Genomic DNA, 19,982 nt, shown 5'->3' with positions numbered 1-19,982 from the left:
CTAAACCTTTGGACTGGATGTACTCTAAGCTTCAAAATAGGTCTTGTAACCTTGGTTGCATCCGACGTGTATGTGCGACAGCTCTGATCCACAAGGCTATATGCTCCGCGAAGCTCTGAGTCAAGATCTCGTAATACTTGCAGGGATTATAATACCGTTCATCAGCCGTCTCGCTTGGGTACCGTCACACTCGTCAGAGCCAACGCCTTTTTATCCTCTCGATGGTCTACCTTCTCGTGGATCATGCCCAAACAGTCATCATGTCCTTTCAGCTGCTTTCCGCATCTGCCGCAACGACGCTCCTCATCATCATCTCCATCTTCATCATGCGCCGTCTACGGACCTCACAGACCCTACAAGCTGTGAAGAAGCCCAACCACCTAGACCTCACGATCAGCTCACCAGAGCCTACCAAGCTCAGCAAAAGCCTTGCATCGGCACTGCCCGACAGCGTCATCTTTCCGCACGACGCCGTCGCCTTCAAGGAGTCGATAGATTCCTACTGGGCCCAGCAGGAGTGCGAAGTGATCCCAGCATGCGTGGTCCGCCCCCGCGACGTTCAGCAGCTCTGCGTGGCCGTCACTGTCCTCAAGCGCGAGTACGACGAGCGAGGGAAGCAAGCTGGCGAGCAAAAAGCCGAAGGACTATTCGCTATCCGCAGCGGCGGCCATTCTCCGGTTTCCGGTGCTGCGAGCATCAATGGAGGTGTCATGATCGACCTTGGCCTCTTGTGTGAGGTGACCCCCTCTGAGGATGGATCGAGCGTGGTCATCGGAGCTGGCGCCAAGTGGATGGATGTTTCCAAGATCCTGGACGAGCAGGGTCTCGCTGTTGTTGGAGGCAGGAACTCTGCTGTTGGGGTGGGCGGCTTGACTTTGGGAGGTAAGCTTCCGCTTTTGACGTCTGTACTCGCCCCTCTCCCCCACTTCGATTGCGAGTCGGGTCTCTAAGATCCCCACCAGCAGCTCCATTCTTACTCTATTCCAGAGTTGACACAAAGGCGCAAATAGGCGGTCTCTCTTTCTTCTCCCCCCGCTTCGGCCTAGTCTGCTCCAACATCCTCAGCTACGAACTTGTCCTGGCCTCCGGCTCCATCGCCGCAGCCTCTGCATCAACTAACCCCGAACTCTGGCGCGCCCTCAAAGGCGGCTCCAACAACTTCGGCATCGTCACGCGCTTCACGGCCCGCAGCTTCCCCTCCACCAAAATCTGGAGCGGCTTCCTCTACATGCCCGCCTCTCAAGCCGCCAAGGTCCTCGCGGGTTTCCACGAATGCCTCAACAGAGAGGATTCGGGCGGTTCCAGCACCACGTACGACAACCACGCCGCCGGCCCCATAGCCTGCTTCTCCTATATCCAGAAACTCGGCGTTCAGGCCATCTCCGTGAATCTCGTCTATACCAAGCTCCCCGAGAACGAGAAGAAATGGCCCGCCTGCTGGAGGACCTCAACCTTCGGATCGCTTTGGCGCCTCTGGAGCACCTGCAAGGTCCGCACCCTAACTAGCGCGACCGATGAAATGAACGCGCTCAACCCCCCCGGCAGGCGCCAGGTCTTCGCCACCACGACTATCAAGAACGACCGTGCCACCCTGGCGGCCGCGCACGCCGCCTACTGCGATGCTATCGCCTCGCTCCGCCGTGTCAAAGTCAGGGGCTTGGTCTGGACACTCGTCCTGCAGCCGCTCCTACCGGACTGGGTACGCAAGGGCGATGCGAATCCGCTAGGCCTGCACGACTGCACTCATGAGCCTCTCGTTATCGTGAGCTTCACGGTCAACTGGGCCGAACGCCGAGATGACGAGTTCGTCAAGACGACGACGCGCCGCGCCGTTGAGCAGATTGATGCCGTTGCAGCGGCTAATGGAACGGGCCATCGATATCGGTACATGAATTATTGCGCGGAGTGGCAGAGGCCGTTTGAAGGTTATGGTGGGGAGAATTGGCGGTTCTTGCAGGGGGTGAGTAGGAGGTATGATCCGGAGGGGTTGTTTCAGAGGGGGTGTGTAGGTGGGTTTAAGCTTGGCGTGGTGGATGGTGAGGCATGAGACGTGGTTGCTCGAGAAGCGGGACGGGTTCTGCTAATCGTTACGACTATTAGGGTGATCACTAGTAGTCCGTCACTAAACAGCAACTTATACTAAGGTAGTTGTAGGCCTGCAAGCGTGTGACCGCTTGCCCACACAATCTACTGCTCGCAGCGAAAGCGCAAATGTACGTGTGGTACCTGCGGCTTCAACCGTATAGCCTGGGCGACGAACATGATCATGGCAAGACGAGGCGAATAGCAATTATAATACCCGATAAACCTCATTGAGAAGAACAGCATACTTCAGTTAAGTCGCTCAGCATCCTCCTAAGCAGGTCAACTTCGACTTCTACTACATGTATGCGCTTATCAGCTTTATATTCTTTCCCACATTCATGAAGCAGTTATGGATCAGTACCTCGACCGAAATCAAGCTCCTCCAACGGAAAGGCAGGTTGGACCTAGGTCTGTACGATTCGAGACGCTCTCGCCCTTTCCTCCTTGAAGGAATTCCCAATTACGGACCCAAAATATTCGCCATCGGACTGAAGCGTCATCTTTGGGAGAGCGCGAGCCTTAAAGATAACGGGGACATCTGTAAACTTACCCGCGGCTTAATGTATGAGTATAATTTTTTTCTATAAATAAGAGCGTGTAAGCGCCTTATATGAAGGAAATATCAAGTTCGGAATCCAAGGCAAGATGTCGGTGCAACTCGGAAACATGGGTAAGTGGCTACCTCTCACATATTTTTCTTACAACCCCAGCTGATTAGGCTCTTCAGTCATTGACTCCGTCCAGGAGACCGGACCGCTTTGGTTCTGTTCGACGGCGTTCGAAGAGGCTTGGAAAGAGTGAGTCATTGCCTGCTAGGATACAGAATTGGCCGGCAGATGTATTCCCGGGGTAGGACGAGAGAGCGTTGGATTTGGCAGGGAATGAGGTGTTGAAGGAGACGAAGAAGGTCTAAGACAGCGATGTGCTTGGCGGCTCGCGGTAGGCCATGAAAATGGTGATCATTGAAGAATTTGTCCCCTTTACTGTTCCCGAGATCAGGGAGAGGCTCGATGCTCGTATATTCGTGAGACTTAGCCATAGGGAAACAAAGCATAGGAGGATGACGAGGCCGAATTACGGCGCTGAGGCTAAGCAGGGCGAACTCTGGGAAACGGAAGACTTCTTCGAGAAGATGGTTTGGCGGAACTATGTGGAGCAGCGCATGCAGTTCTTTGAAGAAGAAAACGTTGAGGGCCGGATGGATGCAGAGAGGTGTAAGCAATTAGGGATTGTAGTCCAGGAAGGTATGGATGTTGAGGCGCAGGAGACATTGAGCTGGGCTGTATGTGCCATGTTGGAGGCGTTGAAAGGCAAATGTCTATAGAATTGCACTAACTACTAATGAGGACGATTTCGCTGCAAAATGCCTGATATATTAGCCACCAGACTCATAAATCGAGGTTCATCCTTTGATTAGCAATTTCATGAATCTCGTTGTCTGTGCCAGCTTCGTGAACGTTATCAATAGCATCTCCTCCAATCTCATGCGGCTGACCTACGCCAACCTCATAGGCGATACCTCTTGTGTCGGATGCAGACGTCATCGCAGCGTTCGCGGACAACGGTTCTGAACGTCGGTTACCGCGTTCAGTGTTGGTAACGGTCTGCCTTTGGAAGTAGAAAAAACACAGAGCAGCAATTGCTAATACCCCGACAGCAGATCCAACGCCGACACCAGCGCTTGTGCCAGCGGAGAGGCTAGATTTTGAGCCGTGGTTGCTTGTTATGGGTGAGCTTGTGGCAGGTGAGCTTGTTGTGGACGAGCTTATTGCTGTATTTGACTGGTTTGAAGAGAATGATATCGAAGGAGTGGTAGATGAAGATGCAGTTGTTGGCGCTAGAGCGGATGTCGAGAGGGAGATGGATCTCTTATTTCCAGGAGCAACGCCTTCCCAAACAAATGCCAGGGAATTGAAGGCGATAAGCGCCAGGCATTCACCATCTAAGTTACCCGCGACCTGACGTCGATTCTTCATACGCTTCGCCAGCCCAGGATTAGGGTCTTCGGCTGTGGGGTCGGCTGTGCTGTTGTTGCTGTTATAGTAGTTGAATTCTGCTGTGGTGCCATTGGCGCAGGTCGCGTTCTGCAAGAGTCGGTAGCTGCGGACTGTAGCCCCAGGGACGCCGCAGACGTCGGGTAAGAGGGTGAAGTTAAGGGCGATGGGGTCTGGTTCTCCGAAGTTGGAGGTTGCGCCTGATTTGGAATTGCATTCTGAGTCGCTCCAGAGGCCGATGTTGCCCTGTTGTGATATGGCATTGGTTTTGCAGTAGAGGGACGAGAGTGTGAGAAATAGTATACATAGCGCCATGTTGTGTGAAAGGAAGATTGGTTGTAAGCCGCGAGGTAAAGTGATCAGGGTGGAAAATAGACACAGTATACTTAGGATTGAAATTGTTTCTAATGAGAGGAGTTAGGGGAGCCTGGCCCACTACATGAGAATATCACCGAGGCTACGTTCGAAGACCTAGCCACAGTATACTTCTGCAGCTTCGAAACTTGACAGAAAGCAGCGCAGTTCAGGCTGTGCAGCTTACATCTTAATGGTGTGGTGGTCTCACCTGCATCCTAGCGGCGGTGTATCCGTTCTCCTTGAGAACACAATTGAGCGGACGCGCAGCAATATACGGGGACTTGGGCCACGCTGGTGGAAGCCGAAGCATCTGTATATAAAAAGCTTTTTGGGGGATAAGCAATGTCAGACTGGAGAGAGCTTTTGGGCTATTGGAGTGCGAGTTGGGACGTAAAAGAGAAAGAGCTGTGAGCAGGTGCGAGCAACGAAGTCCAGGACAGCGCTAGTACCCCTATATTAATAAGTCTTGGGAAACTAAAATGTTGCCGCAAGCACCCCTCCCTCGAAAATCCAATATTCTTGAATAACTTCACACCGATAATTTATAATACTCTAGAAATTTTATAGTTTATTAAAAAGATATTGAATCTTCACGTTTCTAGTTTTTAGAGGGTTCTAATTATTCGTTATTTTGTAAAATAAAAAGTCTTATAGAATTTGTGAATTTCTTTAAGATAGTCTTGGCGTTTATAAAATAGCCGAGGTACTTTTTAATGTTAAGCGTATTTTCACACTTTATAATTTTACTCAAGATATCCGAGCTAGAATTTTCTAAAAATTTAAGGATTAACTGATTAATATAGTAAGTATAGTCTATAATATTTCTGGATTATAATAAGTCGTGGTTGTGAAGTTATTTAAGAGGATATATTTTTAATTTTCGATGGGGGGTGTCACGCGGGTTCCAGAATTCGTCGCACACCCTAACCAGATTTGGGGAAGCGACTTGGCGTTAGGGTGTGCGACGAATTCTGGAACCCGCGTGGGTGCTTACGGCAACTTTTTAGTTTCCTAGGACAAATTAATATAGGGGTAACAGCCCTAAAGCTAAGGGACTCTCGGTGCCACAAGATTCATCCCCTACCAGCTACGACCCACTCCATTTCTCCATTTCTCCACTCCTCCACCCGCCATACCCTCAAGCTTATCCCCAAACTACCATGTTCAAACCAACCCAAACATATGATCAAGTGGCCGCGGCAGAGTTACAAGCAGAATTAGACGAGTGGCACGAGGAACCCATAGAGAGCGTGGAGAGCAGGAGTAACCAGGTCAATCTACACCGGAGGCCAGGTTTCTACAAGAAGGCATTGCTCGGATCGATTACCGTGAATGCTGTATTGCTCATGGTGTGTGGATGGCTGTATTTGAAGCTTAGAGTGTAAGTGCCACCTCCCAGGCGCGACTTAAAGGCAGGGAGCAACTCGTGCTGCCATGCTACTTGAGTTTAGAGTAAGCTCCTGACATTTAATCTAGTGCGCGCACTGCTTGCGCTCCTTCAAGCAATACAGCAACTTAAGCAGCATTTGCAACACCACAACGGGATCTGGAAGGTGCCAACGTTGAACGAGCAAGAGGAGGCTAAGGCCGTGGGAGGAATGTCCCATTGCCATCTGTCCGTACACTTGGAGCCTTGCGAGAAGTTTGTGGTACTCCGCAATTCATTAGACCAAACAGACAGCGGCCGTATCGAACTCTGTTTATGGTTGCTGGCAGGGCAGCACGCAGCAGCGTGCAGAGTGAACGCTCTGAGCTTCATGGCCAGTAGAATCTGGAAGGCAGACTATTTCTGATGCGGACACGAAAGGAAAAGGGTCATCGAACCTTTTGTGATGGAGTGCTGGGGAACTGCTGGGGCTCCGCAGTGGGGAGAATAGAAGTGCCGAGGTATTAAGAACAAGTGATCAAGCGTCGCGACTATTAAGCTCGTCCCTGACAGAATTACACTGCGGGAAAAGAATGTAAATTGGAGGAGAGGCTCAAACCCGTGTGCCGATGCTGCCTTGCCTGGTTGCCCACCAAAACATTCTGTTTCTGGGTTGCACTGGAAGTAGATGGACCCCTCAGGCGAACCCAAACTGCCTGATAAATGCCATGCCCTTCTGCCTTATCTTTCAAGGTAGTCAATCAACTTCAAAGCAAGTTCAATCACGTGCTGACGCGGAACACAGTAGAAAGGGCAGACTTCATTCACATTGAACGCTAGTGTGAAGCTAACAGTGAATTGCAAGAGCTTCGGCATCGGTTCTCTTCGACTTTCATACTCCCAACACCATCCATGAGCATGTCTTCGAGCGCGCCTTCCAAACCTGTGTGGGCGAAACCCAGCAAGCGTGCTCGCTCTGGCGAGCCCAGACTCTTTGCCGAACTTGAGAGCATGGTTCTGGATACTTTTCAAGACCTTCACGACCCCGAAGATCTCACGTGGCTTTGGGTAGGAGGACGACACGTTTCGAAGCACTTCAGGTGCGAGGTTGAGAGGATGTTCAGGACGGTTTTCTTACCAGAGACAATTCTGCGTTGTGACTTGGGTAAGCCTCTTCGTTGCAGCCTTCAAGTATCGATTTAGCATGTTGGGGAAAGCCGAAAGACGCTGATATTTTCGCAGGCCTCCATCTCCTGTGTTGGGACGTCTTCACGCCTGATCGCTCCGTGGGATACGCTGGATGTTATGGTGATATGTCGAGTGTGCGCGAATATACGACAAAAACGCCGTCTTTCACTCTCGATCGCTTCTCCGACGATCAGGCTAGAGCCTTCTTCAAGTGTGGAAAGGCTCGAAAAGAAATGGTGTTCAGGCGTCTCCACGAAAAGCAGCTCGTCGGATCTCCTGTGTTCTCGATCCAGGTTCGCGAAGTAGTAAACGACACTGGGCTTCCCAACCTTTACATAGATGACGAGAAGGAAGAGATCTCGGTGGACTGGAAAGGCATGCTCGACCAACTCTTGGGGGAAGAGCACGTCTTCAACACCATTCTATCTCAACGTCTGGGCTGGCACCTGGACCCCGGAGAGGACACCCCCAATCTCCTAGAGACGCATCGGAAACTCGCACGACGAAGCCGTTTCCAGCGCGAATGTCGCGCCAAGTACCGCAGCAATATCCTGGAACACTATACGCATGACGAGAAGCCCGCTTTGCGAAACCTCCAGAAGCTCCGCCTCGCCGCATCAGGCTCTGGGATTGCCCATGGCGACAACGAGAACGACAACACCCTCGTCGAGTATACCCAACGAGAGATCCTCGACGAGCTCCCCAACGGCGCCATCATCTACAGCGGCAACAGTAATCCAGGGCCAAAGCCAGGATCAATCCCGCGGGGAATCTCCACCGATGAAGACTACTGCTCGCTCATGAACCAGTGGCGGGGTCTGCCACCGCCGTCAGCGGCGGATCTTTTCTCTCCGCGTCCCCTACCGGATCTTTCACAGGGGAGACGGCCCATGGATCCACCGCAAAGGTCGAAGCGACAACATCATCCAAGTCACGAAAAGCGTGCGAGGGAAGAAACCGCAGAGATGTTACCGAGAAAGCGCGGCAGATCCGCCGCCGATTGAAGAAACGAGGTCGGGCTGCTTTCGGCTTACAATCGCCATGGATTCCTCCGATCGACATCTCCTGAAGCCTCGCTCCGACTCATAGGTCTCGCATTCCTGCATTCCACACCTAGAAATCCCCCTTTGGTCGACACCTTGCAGCCCCGATTGTACAAAGGCCCATATCCCTCAGCTGCACCTTGCATCCAAGTCCTTGACCCGTTTCACCGCGGAGATACCCTACCCATATCCTCACGTCCGTTTCCGAGCCCGGATTGCAGACGGTACGTACGCTGGACTAACTAAGTAGTGTTTGCGGAGAGAGAGGGGGGAGATGGTCTGGGCTATCGAAGTGGTGGGATCCATGCCTGGTTGATCCATGGCGGGTTCTGTACTAGGTTAGGTCCGGATAGGCATTCTAGACTCCATAGTGAATACATTCATTCCTCGAAACGGAACACGTGGCATCACAATGGCAAAGATGGATACGCACACATCACTGCGGAGTACTGGTTTTGATCTCCGTTCACTTCACTGCACTTCACTTGACTTCACATATATTATGTACACAGCACAAATGTACTTTACTCTCTCGCCAGGCCAGATCAATGGACACGTTAAAAACCGACTTCATCTAATTCCATTCGTTCATCGCAAGCAGCAGCAGCAGCAGCAGTAGCGACAGATTCGAGCGCACCGCTCGGCTCGGCTCGGAGGGGAATATAGCAATCGGTAGGAGAGAGAGAGAAGGAAACAAAGGCATAGCTAGGCAAGCAGCGGACCCCCCCGGGGCGCGCGCGCGCTTTACAGGGAACGAATCCAACCACAACATGTACTCAAGAAACGAACGGAAATGACCGACCGCGGTCCGCCCCCGACCCCCTATATCTATATCTTCCCCCGCAACGCAACGGTTCGATTTCTTTCCCGGCTCCCACGTTACTAACACAGGGCCAACGCGACGGCGCCGAGAGCCACGACACCGCCGAACAGAGTGCCCGTATTCCTCGCCGCGGCGCCCTTGTACGGAATGGCCGGGGTGATGGGAGCGCCGGTGCCGGTCGCGGAGGCAGAGCCAGAGCCCGTGCCCACAGGGGCCGAGGCGCCGGTTCCCGCCGCTGTGGGGAACGGGGCGACTTCGCTGGTGTAGACGAGCGATGAGCTGGCGGAGGGGGCGCTGGAGGAGACGGGGACGATGATGGTGGTGGATGCGGATGGAGCGGAGACGAGGAGGGGGGTTTCGACGATGGGAATCGCCGAGGTGAAGATCTGGGTGCTGGAGGCGGAGATGTGGGTGATGGTGGTGGTGGAGGTCGAGGTGCAGGTCGTGGTTACGTATTTGGTGGCTGCGTGCGCGGAGGCGGCGAGGAGTAAGGTGAGGAGGATTGGTTGGTGCATTTTGAGTGTATGGTTGGTTGTGCGCGCGAAAGCTTTGGTGGTGCGCAGTGGTTGATGTGGGTTCGAGGTTGGTGTTTTGTGCGCGCACGCTTTGAGATTGGGTTTGCGCAGAGCGGTGGTTGTGCGATGCGACGGAGTATGTTCAGTTGTATGTTTAGTGATGATGATGATGATGGCGAAGGATGATGAGCTTTGAGCGAGCGAGATCTCTGCTTGAGGCTTTATGAGGGAGATGCTTTGTCAAGCTTGGCTGTGGTGCTTGTCTCGGCTGATTGTTCGACAGATAATGCTGCGCGCGTGTTATATTGTCCTGCTTTCCTTTTCTGCGATAAAGGCTGTAGTGATAGTAGTGAATGAGATCAACTCAAATATAGTTTGGTTTTGTTTTCTTTGAAATGAGTGTATAGTGCGATGATAGCCTGATATCGCACAAAGGATACTTTGGAGAGAGTGACTGGAAGAGGTTGAAAGAGTGAAGAACAAGAAGATGAAGGTGGCAGAAAAAGGGAAGGGGCAGTACATCCGGTGGTGTAACATATATGAGACGCACCACAGCAATAATTGGCGCAAGTATATCGCCTTCGACTACATGTACCTTACCGGACTAATCCCACCCCAGCGCAAGTGTTGGGTTACAGCCAGTCAGAGAGCCGTGAGATAGTGTGGTAAATGTAATCTTACGCGAGAGCATGTCTGTGGCAATTGGGGGGGCCAATTGTTCTGGCGCAAGATGCAAGGATTAGGGAAATTGAAGTTGCAATTTCCCATGATGCAGGAGAATAATGTGCCGCTGTGGGAATAAGTGGTGAAGAGAAGAGAAGAGAAGGCAGAGAGGTGAAGTGAAGTTGGTGCGGCGAAGCTAAGAAATAAGCAATCCACTAGATTAAATTGAAACCCTTGGCAATCCCTGCTACCCACTCCCTGAGACGGGCGCTTCCCCTGTTCCTGCAGTCGCTTCCTTTCTTAGTCTCTTCCAGCTCTACATTTCATTGGCCGCCATGGAAGCAATCAAAAATTCATTGGGTGAACTGGACCGGGGATGAAATTGGCCTCTCATCTCCCATGAAATTGCATCCATCCCGGCGTTGATCTGGGGAAGTGGATCATCGATGGCCAACTGCCAGAGGGAGATGACGCGAATTATCCCCATCATGGCAGCGAGGTTATCCGATTCTCAACTGCCTGACCGTAGATGGCTACCCATGGGCTGTGCTCTGGTGGTAGGATTCAAGGCAGTGCAGGACCTGCTGTGAAACTGGGCCTCAACACACCGGGACGGTAGGAGTCTCTCCGCGCTTGCATCATGTGCCAATGACACCTCATGTTGACCATCAGAAACGCAAGGAACCCATTCTTTCGAGCATGGCGGTAAGGGTTTCTAGCTCATGAAACCCTTGGAATCAATGTTCATTGTTTGCCTGTCAAAAACTCGTGTCATCCATTCCATACTGGAATACGAAACGTGAATCTCCTTGCTCAATTATCAAGCAAACCCTTTTACCCGTCTATTGCAAGCCTCTTGTCTTCCAAACTTCTTACATCCATCGTAAACCTATCTCTTTTCACCTTACGCACTTCCATTTTCCACCACTCTTGCCGTGCCCAAAGTCCCCCTTATGCCTCCTTTTCCACCGGCCTCTCTCGCCTCAATATGCACCCCCAAGTCTGCTTCCACTCTAATCGTAACCTCCACTTTCCCACCCTTCTTCACCTCCTTGACTGCAGCTTCAGCAAGCACACTACCAACATTCCACACTTTCTCTCGCATCTCCTCTTCCTCATCTTCATCCTCGTCGCTATCAAGGTCCGAGTCATCGGACGCGGGCTTGCCATTTGCCTTCGGCTTCTCCTTTCTCGACACCTTGATATCTCTCAGCCCCTCACAAACCTTAACCATGACATCGCCGCCCTCTCTAGGAACGGCAAAAACACCCCTTCTCCGGCAGGGAACCGCCGTCTCCTTTTCTACTAAAGTAGTGAACAGACCTTTCTTCACATCTTCACTGACCACCATAACGCCAATAGCGTTGCGTAGATGTGGGGTCACGGTCACCATAGGGTGAGTTGATTGTTCGATATCGTCTTTTTCAAACTCTTGCACTAGAGATGCTTGAATGGCTGCGCCACGAGCTGACAGGGATGAAGGGTCAATGGCTGTAGGGAGGGTGGAGGGAGAAAGAATGCGAGTGGTGGGTGGGAAAAGTCGTTGAAGGTTTTGCGAGATCTTGGGTGTATGCGATGTTCCTCCCGAGAGGATGACCTGAGAGGGATGTCAGTCGCAAGGTTCAAAGCAGACTTCAACAGTGCACGCCAAGTCATCGGAGAGACCTCTGGTACGTAAGAGTGAAAAGAAGCGAGCCGCATGTCCTACCTCATCTACATCTAGGATATCAAGGTCTGCTTTCCGCACGGCTTCCTCAATCAGGCGAGTAAAAGCCCCAAAGACCTTGCCAGCCAAAAGCTCGTAGCGTGTTCTATTGATCGTAGAGCTGAAATCGATTCCATCCGCAAGAGATTCCACACTGCAGCTGGCATTACCGCCCAAACTCAGAGCCTTCTTCGTTGCTTCAGCTTCGAGCTTTAGCTTAGCCAGACTCCTGTCGTTTTGCCGAGGGTCCGTCTTGTTCTTCTTGGTGAACTCCTTGGCGAAATGATCAACCAGGACCTGGTCAAGCTGCACACCCGCTGTTTCGTAGTCATGGGATGTGGACAGTATGCTGTAAATACCGCCTCTCGAAGCAATGACGGCGATGTCCGATCTCGTCCCTCCCAAATCCGCGACCACAATGATCTTGTCCTTCAATTTGGCTTCCGGCCGTGCATCGTATGCTAGTACAGCTGCCGTTGGTTCTGAGATCATCTGTAATACATCCACTCCAGCTGCTTTCGCCGCTTTGCTCAAAGCTTCTCGTTGCTCCTCTGTGACATTTGTGGGGACCGTAATCACTGCCGCATTGACTTTCTTGCCCAGGAAGTCAGAAGCAGAGGATGCTAATCGACGAAGATGACGAGTTGTGATCTCGGAAACCGTGACGATATTCTGGGCTTCCGACTCTTTGTCTTGTATCGAAAATGCTACTGTAGATTCGTGCTTTTGGGGGTGGGCGGAAGCGTGGCATGGTGTGGGATCTATCGAGTCGAAGTCTTTCCCCAGGTAATCTCTGAAGTATGCAACTGTATTCTTGCTGTTTCTCACTAATTGCGACTTGGCTTGTGTGCCATGATATTCTTCTCCCTCGATATACGACAGCACTGAAGGTATTTGGCGGTCACCTTCTTCGTTCGCAATGACTTCTGCCTTGCCTTCCTATATAGGAGACTTGATCAGCACAACTTTCAATGCTTCCTTCCATGATTGGCGCAATAAAGCCAACTAGGATCAGGATCATACTCCAGATGTGTAGGCAATAGAACTGTTCGAATTGCCGAACGATATTCCAATTGCGGTTATTTCGGGCGAAGTTTCGCCCTCTTCCTGGGAACTCATTATGCAGTACTATCAAAGGACTCGTGCTGAGATCGTCTCATATCATGTTGCACTCAGAACTAAACAGAGCCTTACAACGGTCGAGAGTGAACTTTTTCGAGCCCATGCCCAAACTTTTTTAGCCCCGGTTAGATCCGACTATCAAAAACGGGCCTTGGCATCAGAAACATTCACTCCAGGCTGTCTCCACTCTTACACTCCAAGCAAGATGTTAAAGTACTTTTCTGAACAATAGATTCTACGGCCAATGGCCGCACAAACACTCGTACTCCCCGGCGAAGTCATCCCTTCAGACATCCTCCCGATTCCCTCAAACCCATCTCTCGCACTCAAACTGGGCCCTGGCCTCCGCCATACCCCTCCGTCAACCATAACCTCCGTCCTCGCTGGCTCGCTATGCATCGACCAAAAGAAGAACGCAATATGGGTCGAAAATAACAGCGGTAGGGTACTGCTTTCTCCTGCCCTTCACGGAACCTCCTCACTTCCCCTGTGCGACTCATCATTCGGCATGCTAAATATCGCGCCTTTACTACCAGTACATACCCCAACCCAATGACCTAGTCCTAGCAATCGTCCACCACTCCTCGACCGACTGGTACCACTGCGCCATCACGCCCCACACGACCCTCGCTCAGCTCCCGCAATTGGCCTTCGAAGGCGCCACCAAGAAGACCCGGCCCCAGCTCAATTCCGGCAGCTTGATCTACGCGCGCGTCCTCTCGGCCTCGAAACACACCGACCCGGAGTTAGCATGCTGCAACCCCTCGACCGGCAAGTCCGAAGGTATGGGCGAGCTGAAAGGCGGGATGGTGTTCGATGTCAGCTTGGGGATGGCGCGGCGGTTGTTGCTGGCGAGGCAGCAGGAAGAAGGGGGTCTCGTGGTGTTGGAGGAGATAGCGGAGAAGGTGGCGTTTGAGGTTGCGGTCGGGAGGAATGGGAAGGTGTGGGTAAAGAGTGGCGGGGTGAAAGAGACGTTGCTTGTAGGCAGGGCGTTGCAGGAGACGGATAGGGAGGGGTTGGGAGTGGAAGAGCAGGGCAGGCTTGTGAAGAAGCTGCTCCGGGGAATATGACCCGGAAAAAGAGCGATTTGTTCTTTGAGATGTTCAACGAAGCCCAACTTACTCACTTGCCCCTTTGCTCCGGTACTTGATGAACCGCCCCATTTGCCCGATTTACGAATTGCCATTGGCAAAATCCCTTAGCAGATCCTGGTCAAAATGACTAACCTTTGGCTCAAGAAACAAAAGCTTATCTAGATATCAAAGGGATTGACCCAATAAACACTCCATTTTGCCGACCCACAACCTATCTACCTCGACAGATGCAGAGCGGCTCAAACCTTGACACCAACGACATCGAGAGCTCGTTACATATGAAATATAGGCAAAATCACAGGAACTGAGCCCAGACATCCATGATTTTGCAAACTCAAGAAGTGCCTACTTTAGCAGCTATCATGGGCACTGAGCTTGACGTTGATGGTCTGCAGGCTTGGAGGAGACCATTTCGGCTGGCAGTGAAGCGCAGCTCGGACTCGTAGATGGTCACAATCAATACCTGAGGTGGGTGGGGGGGGCTGTTTCAGCAGGGAAGGAGAAGGGAGTGGTCAGTTGAAATCATAGATTTGGATGTTTAGGTATCTCGCAGATAGATATATACTTAGACTCCACGCTTCCCAAACCCGCAGAACTAGCCGAACTCATCGATTGTAAGTAGAATTGACAAACACACGAACAAACACAGCTCGCTACAACCATCCGCCCAGTTCAACCCCGTCCATCGCATCTCGCCCTTCCTCCCTTAAGCCGACACACTCCCGTCCTCCCTGATGCCCCTCTTCCTCATCGCTTCCTGCCAGCACCTCTCACAATAGCTCATCTCCCCATCTCTCACATTGATACAATTAACGTGGCAGACCCTGCACTTAGGCCTACTTGCCTTCGGCGATTCCTTCTTACCCCTACGTCTCAGGGCATCCTGGAAGCATCGCTCGCAGAAGTTCGTATTGCTCTCGCGGACATTGACGCAGTTGACATGGCATGTGTTGCAGATGGGACGTGTGAATGTGGGAGAGGCATAGCGTTTCTCGGGGTCGGAAGGGTGAGTAGAGCGGCTTTGTGGTGCTGCTGTTGATGTTGGGTTGGGTACGTGACAGGCTGGAGGGGCTCCACCTGTAGGGGACCTGGAGGAAAGAACTGGCGGCGTAGTTGGGGCTCCGCTGCCCGGAAGCCCGAAGCGAAAGCTGGTTGAGAATCCAAAGGCGCCACCGGTGGGCCTTGATGGTGGGGATGGTGGTGGCAGTTCGATAGGGAACGAGGGCGGAGGTGGATGGTCGGACCTCGAAGGCCCATAAGGAGGTGGAGGAGGAACAGGAGGCAGGCCACTGGAAGGAATTAGCAGTTTTATTCATGTTGTATCCCATGCAGAGGAAATCATAGGCATTCCCGTACGTGCTACCTTGTCCTAACCATGCGGCGGTAGGAGGACGGACATTTTGGGCGGGTTGTTCTGGTGACGTTAGGTTTCCCCAGCGGTCATATGTTGCCGCGTTGTTGAACATGATGACTATTCTCTGCCCTTGTTGTTCGGAGTACGGTGGTGCTCTTTCAGAAAGATGCGGTCACGAAAAGCAAAAGCCAGAAGTGTAATATGGCTGGGACGCTGGCAGTATTGGATGGCAAGTTTCTTCCGATACTGCTGCAACTGGAGCAGAACAGAAGGCTTGTACTCTGAGTCGCACTGGGACAAGAACGAGGAGGGTAAAAGGTAATTATAAAGGCAGGTTGTCTTGGAGATTGTACCTCGCTGATCGTATGACTCTGAGTTGCAAAGACGTCGGAGCCGGTCACCAACAGAAAAGCTTGGAGGTTGTGACCCAACCATTTGATAGCATTGTGGGCTTTAAGGCCAACAGAGAGCAAAGAATGAGGATGAGGCGAAATATGGTACTGTACATATAATATACATTGTTTTCATAGGCTGAAGGCATGTTTCATCGGGTGCAACACTGCCAATCACTAGACCTACAGTTCCGAAGGCTCAAGGTCGGCGGTCTACTCATGCCCAGGGATAAAGCACGCGGTTAGGCACCGCTCTTCCGTGGGAATGCTTGGCTCAGTTTGAGGCAGCATTCCCATCCTTGACTCCGTAAACAACAGGTACCGCGTGAAGATAGGTAGCTCGGCGGTAGGTTATTGCAATCACTGGGTTATTCTAGTAGTCGTCTTCGGAAATCTTTCGCGCCAGCTTTTTCTTTTTCGATTTTCTTCCTAAAGCGGGTCCAGGCGTTTGGAAGTCCTGTATGTCGTCTGTCTCTTCAGCGGCATCGAGTACATCCTTTCGCTGGGTCTTCGCCTTATTCAGACCGACGCGGATATTTCGCTGGACCCTGGTCTTGGCGCCGAGAGCCCATAGGTCTCCCCACTTGGACTTACGTGCATCCCGATAGGCCTGTTTGCTGTAAGACTTCGGAACAGTCCACCGCTCTATCCTACCTGCAGGAGTGCAAAGATCGAGGATGACGTGACCGCGTCTCTTTATTGGCGAAAGAATCGCCCGAGGTAAGCTGAGGGTGCTGACACTTGCGACTTTAGGATCAATGGCCTCTTGCGAGCTTTTCGTGCTTTCAATCCCTTCCGCATCCTCAAACCCTGCAAAAGCAGCCTCTACGGCTCCCTGGCCTTGCATAATATTGTCCTCCTCCCGCTGGTCAATGCCGCGCTGAAGAGCCACGTAGCTAAATAAGATGTCCTCGTGATTCTTTTCTCGCGAGCCGAGGATACGTTGCAAATAGTGTGGGCGAATGTAGCGTTGCGAGAAATGACAGTAGTCTTTTCTACCTTGGCTCCGTCCAGCTGTGATATACATTGGGCATTTCCCATGGTTCGTACACGGAGCGATGATCATGCCCTTTTCCTTGTGCCCGAAACGATTCGGAGAAGCAGCTTCAACGGGCGCTTCCACTTCTTCGTCTCCTGGTGATGCTACGTGATACTTCAATAGCGTTTCCCTTGCGCCTGCAATGAGCTCGAAACCCCTTGGGACCCCTTTCTCAATCAGAACGAGGACACCACCTTTCGGATCCAGTAGAGACCAAAAGTTCTGAATTTGGTTCTTTCGTATGTAGTCTTCTTTCAGTGTCCATAGAGTATGAGGCGCCAAGATGATGTCGTACTGTTTCCTGGGTTGAGGGTTCTTGTTTTCAAGGGACGGATGGTCTCGTGACGGATCATAGTCTGGAAGACGGGGAATGAACGTCGTATCGTCCAGCAAGTGGCTTGCCCTGTTTCGTAATGCAGACGACCCAGTAACGACAGTAGACTTGCCATACGGCGGAGGCTTATTGGGTGGAACTCCGTCGGGTTGCATGAGTTCCCACTCTGCACGCATAATATCCCGCCATGCAAGAATGCCAGCACCTCCCGCCCCAGCGTCTAAAACACGAGGACCGCCTTTGTTCTGTATGAGCTTGCGTATCCACTCAGATCCTAAGCGCTTGCGGATCTCTACCAATGTGCTCGTTACAGTAGCATATGCCCCAGGCATTATTGCAGCGATATAGGCATTACCTTCCATCTCGCCCATGTTAGACTGAGATGCCTCCAACGCAATCGGTTGCTGCTTGAGATGTGCCCTAAATATCGTGGCTGTAGAATTTGGTAATCTAGGCCCACCAAAAGTCTTCTGGGCGACTTCGGACAGTTGCTTGTTAGAGGCGTCTGCAAGTAGAGCTGTGATAGGGTCGATGACGGTATCCTTGGGTATCTGTATCGTAGCTGGTGACGTGCTGAACCGTCCAGCGACTGTCAACGGATGTGTCCTTACAGAATCGCCGCTCTCGTATGCCTCATCTTCTTGTTCAAAGTCTTCGGTATCTTCGTCCTCGATTGCCAATTGCTCCGACGACAAGAGATCGTCTGAGGGTTCTACTGGTTCCAATTTTTGCGAGCTCTTTTCGGTTGTTTTTGCTTGTGAAGCGTTCGCCGCAGCTATGTCTCGGAATACTGCCATCCGCGCCTGAAACTCTGCTTCTGTTTCCGAGGGCATCGGCTCTGCGTCATCGTCCATCAATTCATCTTCGTCAGATGGGACTTCCTCGTAGATGACCTCTTCCAGTCTGCCCTCAGCGTTTTCTCTCATGAGCACGTTTTCAGGGGAGTCGCCCTCTTCTTCCTCCGCGCCTCGAAGCAGATCGAAATCTTCAGGTAGCGTAGTTGCGGATGGCGGACCGTAAAGCCTCTCGTAGACCGTGTATTCTTCCGATGAAAGAAAATCTTTTGGCAAAGTCTCTCCGAATGTCTCGCGTGCCTGGCGTACTATCGATTCCATCTGCGCAGGAGTTTTCGGGAGCTCATTCTCGTGAGCCTCAACATGTTCGACTGAGGCCCGAAGTCTTCGCGCGGCGTTAAAGGATCGTGTCTGAAGTCTGTATTGACTCCACGGCTTTGCTCCATACTTGGGAAGTCTGGCAGTTGATGAGAATCCATTTGCGAAAAGGAACAGCAGCTGGGAGGAGCAGTAGTGACAGAATCGCTGTCTGGTAAGAGATACCTGCATGCTACGCTTCAAGGCGAATGTGCTTCGGGCCTCCTCACGAGTAGATTTTCAAGTGTGAATCCTCGATCTTTAGAATGACCGTACTCGGCTAGCGCCGACCTTTCGATTAGATACTAAATATCCATCATTCTTGAGCCCATCTTCCTAGGCCAAATCATACGATATGGCTTCCAAAGCAACACGATTTTGCTGCCTATACGCTACATCTATACATCCTATACGTCCCTCGGTATCCTCCACCCGCACCTTTGCCACCGCAGTCTCCGAACCCACTGAGCCCATCGCCCCTCCAACTTCAACGACTCGTCGCTCTCCTACCATCTTTCGCGACCGCCTCAACACCGGACCTTCGCTCTCAGACTTCACATCTCCTCCGCCCGAGAATGATGCACCAGAGATTCGAACAGCCTTCGTTGGCCCCGCCGGCAAGCAGAAAGAAATCACTCGCCTCCCATCCTGGCTTCAAACGCCCATACCTAACAACGAAAATTACAAGTCTATTAAACGAGATCTACGTGGATTGAATCTACATACTGTTTGTGAGGAAGCGAGATGCCCAAATATTAGCGACTGCTGGGGTGGGTCTGACAAGAGTGCCGCTACGGCTACAATCATGCTTATGGGCGATACGTGCACGAGGGGGTGTAGATTCTGCAGTGTGAAGACAAGTAAGGCGCCTCCGCCTTTGGATCCCCATGAGCCGGAGCATACAGCCGAGGCATTACGGCGGTGGGGGCTGGGGTATGTGGTGCTTACATCTGTTGACCGGGATGATCTGGCGGACGGAGGTGCTCGTCACTTCGCGGAGACCATTATGAAGATCAAAAGCAAAGCTCCTGCGATGCTGGTGGAAGCTTTGACAGGTGACTATGCTGGGGATTTAGAGATGGTGGCTAAAGTCGCCAGGAGCGGATTGGATGTCTATGCGCATAATGTTGAGACGGTGGAGGATTTGACACCGATGGTCAGGGACCGGAGAGCGAAGTTTAGGCAGAGCTTGAGCGTCTTGAAGCACGCCAAAGTGGCCAAGGAAGGACTTATCACGAAGACAAGTATCATGCTTGGACTGGGAGAAACGGAGGAGCAGCTCTGGGAGACACTAAAAGAACTGAGGAAAGTCGACGTTGACGTTGTGACTTTCGGGCAGTATATGCGGCCTACAAAACGACATATGCCCGTACACACATACGTTACTCCGGCAGTCTTTGAGACTTGGCGCCAGCGTGCCCTGGACATGGGCTTCTTGTACTGCGCTAGTGGACCCTTGGTTCGCAGTTCATACAAAGCTGGTGAAGCGTTCATTGAAAACGTCATCAAGAAGCGGGCAAGCAAGAATCAAACAGCTCTGGCGGACGGCGAAATGAATGATAAGCTGGAGAGGAGTACGATCATCTAACGGAGAAGGTTAGTCATAGCACTGGGCCAGGCGTTTTGGTTGAGAAAGCATAGAATGACACTGATGGTGTCTGGGAGGCGGCGTACTCTATGTAACTTGCTCACGAAATGGAGAGAAAAGAAAAGATCCAGTCATTATGCCTGCCTGTGAAAGGTTCAGAGAGTAAACA

General features: G+C 51.8%; 10 protein-coding genes across 10 annotated transcripts; 5 read left to right on the top strand and 5 right to left on the bottom strand.

The window, feature by feature from the left end:
- Positions 1-260: 260 nt before the first annotated feature.
- On the top strand, positions 261-3,409 carry HO133_001047 (uncharacterized protein; the record flags this gene model as incomplete). The annotated part of the gene is made up of 6 exons (XM_037291980.1): positions 261-882; positions 963-1,960; positions 2,349-2,625; positions 2,726-2,755; positions 2,830-2,882; positions 3,029-3,409. The coding sequence occupies 6 exons, from the start codon at positions 261-263 to the stop codon at positions 3,407-3,409; spliced, it is 2,361 nt and encodes a 786-aa protein (XP_037152342.1).
- Positions 3,410-3,473: 64 nt separating this feature from the next.
- On the bottom strand, positions 3,474-4,394 carry HO133_001046 (uncharacterized protein; the record flags this gene model as incomplete). Its single annotated transcript, XM_037291979.1, has 1 exon — positions 3,474-4,394. One exon carries the CDS (start codon positions 4,392-4,394, stop codon positions 3,474-3,476), a length of 921 nt encoding a protein of 306 aa, XP_037152341.1.
- Positions 4,395-5,596: 1,202 nt separating this feature from the next.
- On the top strand, positions 5,597-5,955 carry HO133_001045 (uncharacterized protein; the record flags this gene model as incomplete). Its single annotated transcript, XM_037291978.1, has 2 exons — positions 5,597-5,817; positions 5,913-5,955. The coding sequence occupies 2 exons, from the start codon at positions 5,597-5,599 to the stop codon at positions 5,953-5,955; spliced, it is 264 nt and encodes an 87-aa protein (XP_037152340.1).
- A 759-nt stretch (positions 5,956-6,714) lies between these two features.
- HO133_001044 (uncharacterized protein) lies at positions 6,715-7,994 on the top strand (the record flags this gene model as incomplete). The annotated part of the gene is made up of 2 exons (XM_037291977.1): positions 6,715-6,967; positions 7,045-7,994. 2 exons carry the CDS (start codon positions 6,715-6,717, stop codon positions 7,992-7,994), a joined length of 1,203 nt encoding a protein of 400 aa, XP_037152339.1.
- A 921-nt stretch (positions 7,995-8,915) lies between these two features.
- HO133_001043 (uncharacterized protein) lies at positions 8,916-9,371 on the bottom strand (the record flags this gene model as incomplete). Its single annotated transcript, XM_037291976.1, has 2 exons — positions 8,916-9,242; positions 9,309-9,371. The coding sequence occupies 2 exons, from the start codon at positions 9,369-9,371 to the stop codon at positions 8,916-8,918; spliced, it is 390 nt and encodes a 129-aa protein (XP_037152338.1).
- Positions 9,372-10,938: 1,567 nt separating this feature from the next.
- HO133_001042 (uncharacterized protein) lies at positions 10,939-12,858 on the bottom strand (the record flags this gene model as incomplete). The annotated part of the gene is made up of 3 exons (XM_037291975.1): positions 10,939-11,631; positions 11,743-12,678; positions 12,763-12,858. The coding sequence occupies 3 exons, from the start codon at positions 12,856-12,858 to the stop codon at positions 10,939-10,941; spliced, it is 1,725 nt and encodes a 574-aa protein (XP_037152337.1).
- Positions 12,859-13,105: 247 nt separating this feature from the next.
- Positions 13,106-13,931, top strand: HO133_001041 (uncharacterized protein; the record flags this gene model as incomplete). The annotated part of the gene is made up of 2 exons (XM_037291974.1): positions 13,106-13,306; positions 13,398-13,931. The coding sequence occupies 2 exons, from the start codon at positions 13,106-13,108 to the stop codon at positions 13,929-13,931; spliced, it is 735 nt and encodes a 244-aa protein (XP_037152336.1).
- Positions 13,932-14,661: 730 nt separating this feature from the next.
- HO133_001040 (uncharacterized protein) lies at positions 14,662-15,421 on the bottom strand (the record flags this gene model as incomplete). The annotated part of the gene is made up of 2 exons (XM_037291973.1): positions 14,662-15,244; positions 15,312-15,421. 2 exons carry the CDS (start codon positions 15,419-15,421, stop codon positions 14,662-14,664), a joined length of 693 nt encoding a protein of 230 aa, XP_037152335.1.
- A 653-nt stretch (positions 15,422-16,074) lies between these two features.
- HO133_001039 (uncharacterized protein) lies at positions 16,075-18,417 on the bottom strand (the record flags this gene model as incomplete). Its single annotated transcript, XM_037291972.1, has 1 exon — positions 16,075-18,417. One exon carries the CDS (start codon positions 18,415-18,417, stop codon positions 16,075-16,077), a length of 2,343 nt encoding a protein of 780 aa, XP_037152334.1.
- A 163-nt stretch (positions 18,418-18,580) lies between these two features.
- On the top strand, positions 18,581-19,813 carry HO133_001038 (uncharacterized protein; the record flags this gene model as incomplete). Its single annotated transcript, XM_037291971.1, has 1 exon — positions 18,581-19,813. One exon carries the CDS (start codon positions 18,581-18,583, stop codon positions 19,811-19,813), a length of 1,233 nt encoding a protein of 410 aa, XP_037152333.1.
- Positions 19,814-19,982: the final 169 nt, after the last annotated feature.

Source organism: Letharia lupina, assembly GCF_014066315.1.
Source record: "Letharia lupina isolate WasteWater1 chromosome Unknown contig_11, whole genome shotgun sequence".
Classification (NCBI taxonomy): domain Eukaryota; kingdom Fungi; phylum Ascomycota; class Lecanoromycetes; order Lecanorales; family Parmeliaceae; genus Letharia; species Letharia lupina.
This window is presented reverse-complemented; position numbering and strand designations above follow the sequence as displayed.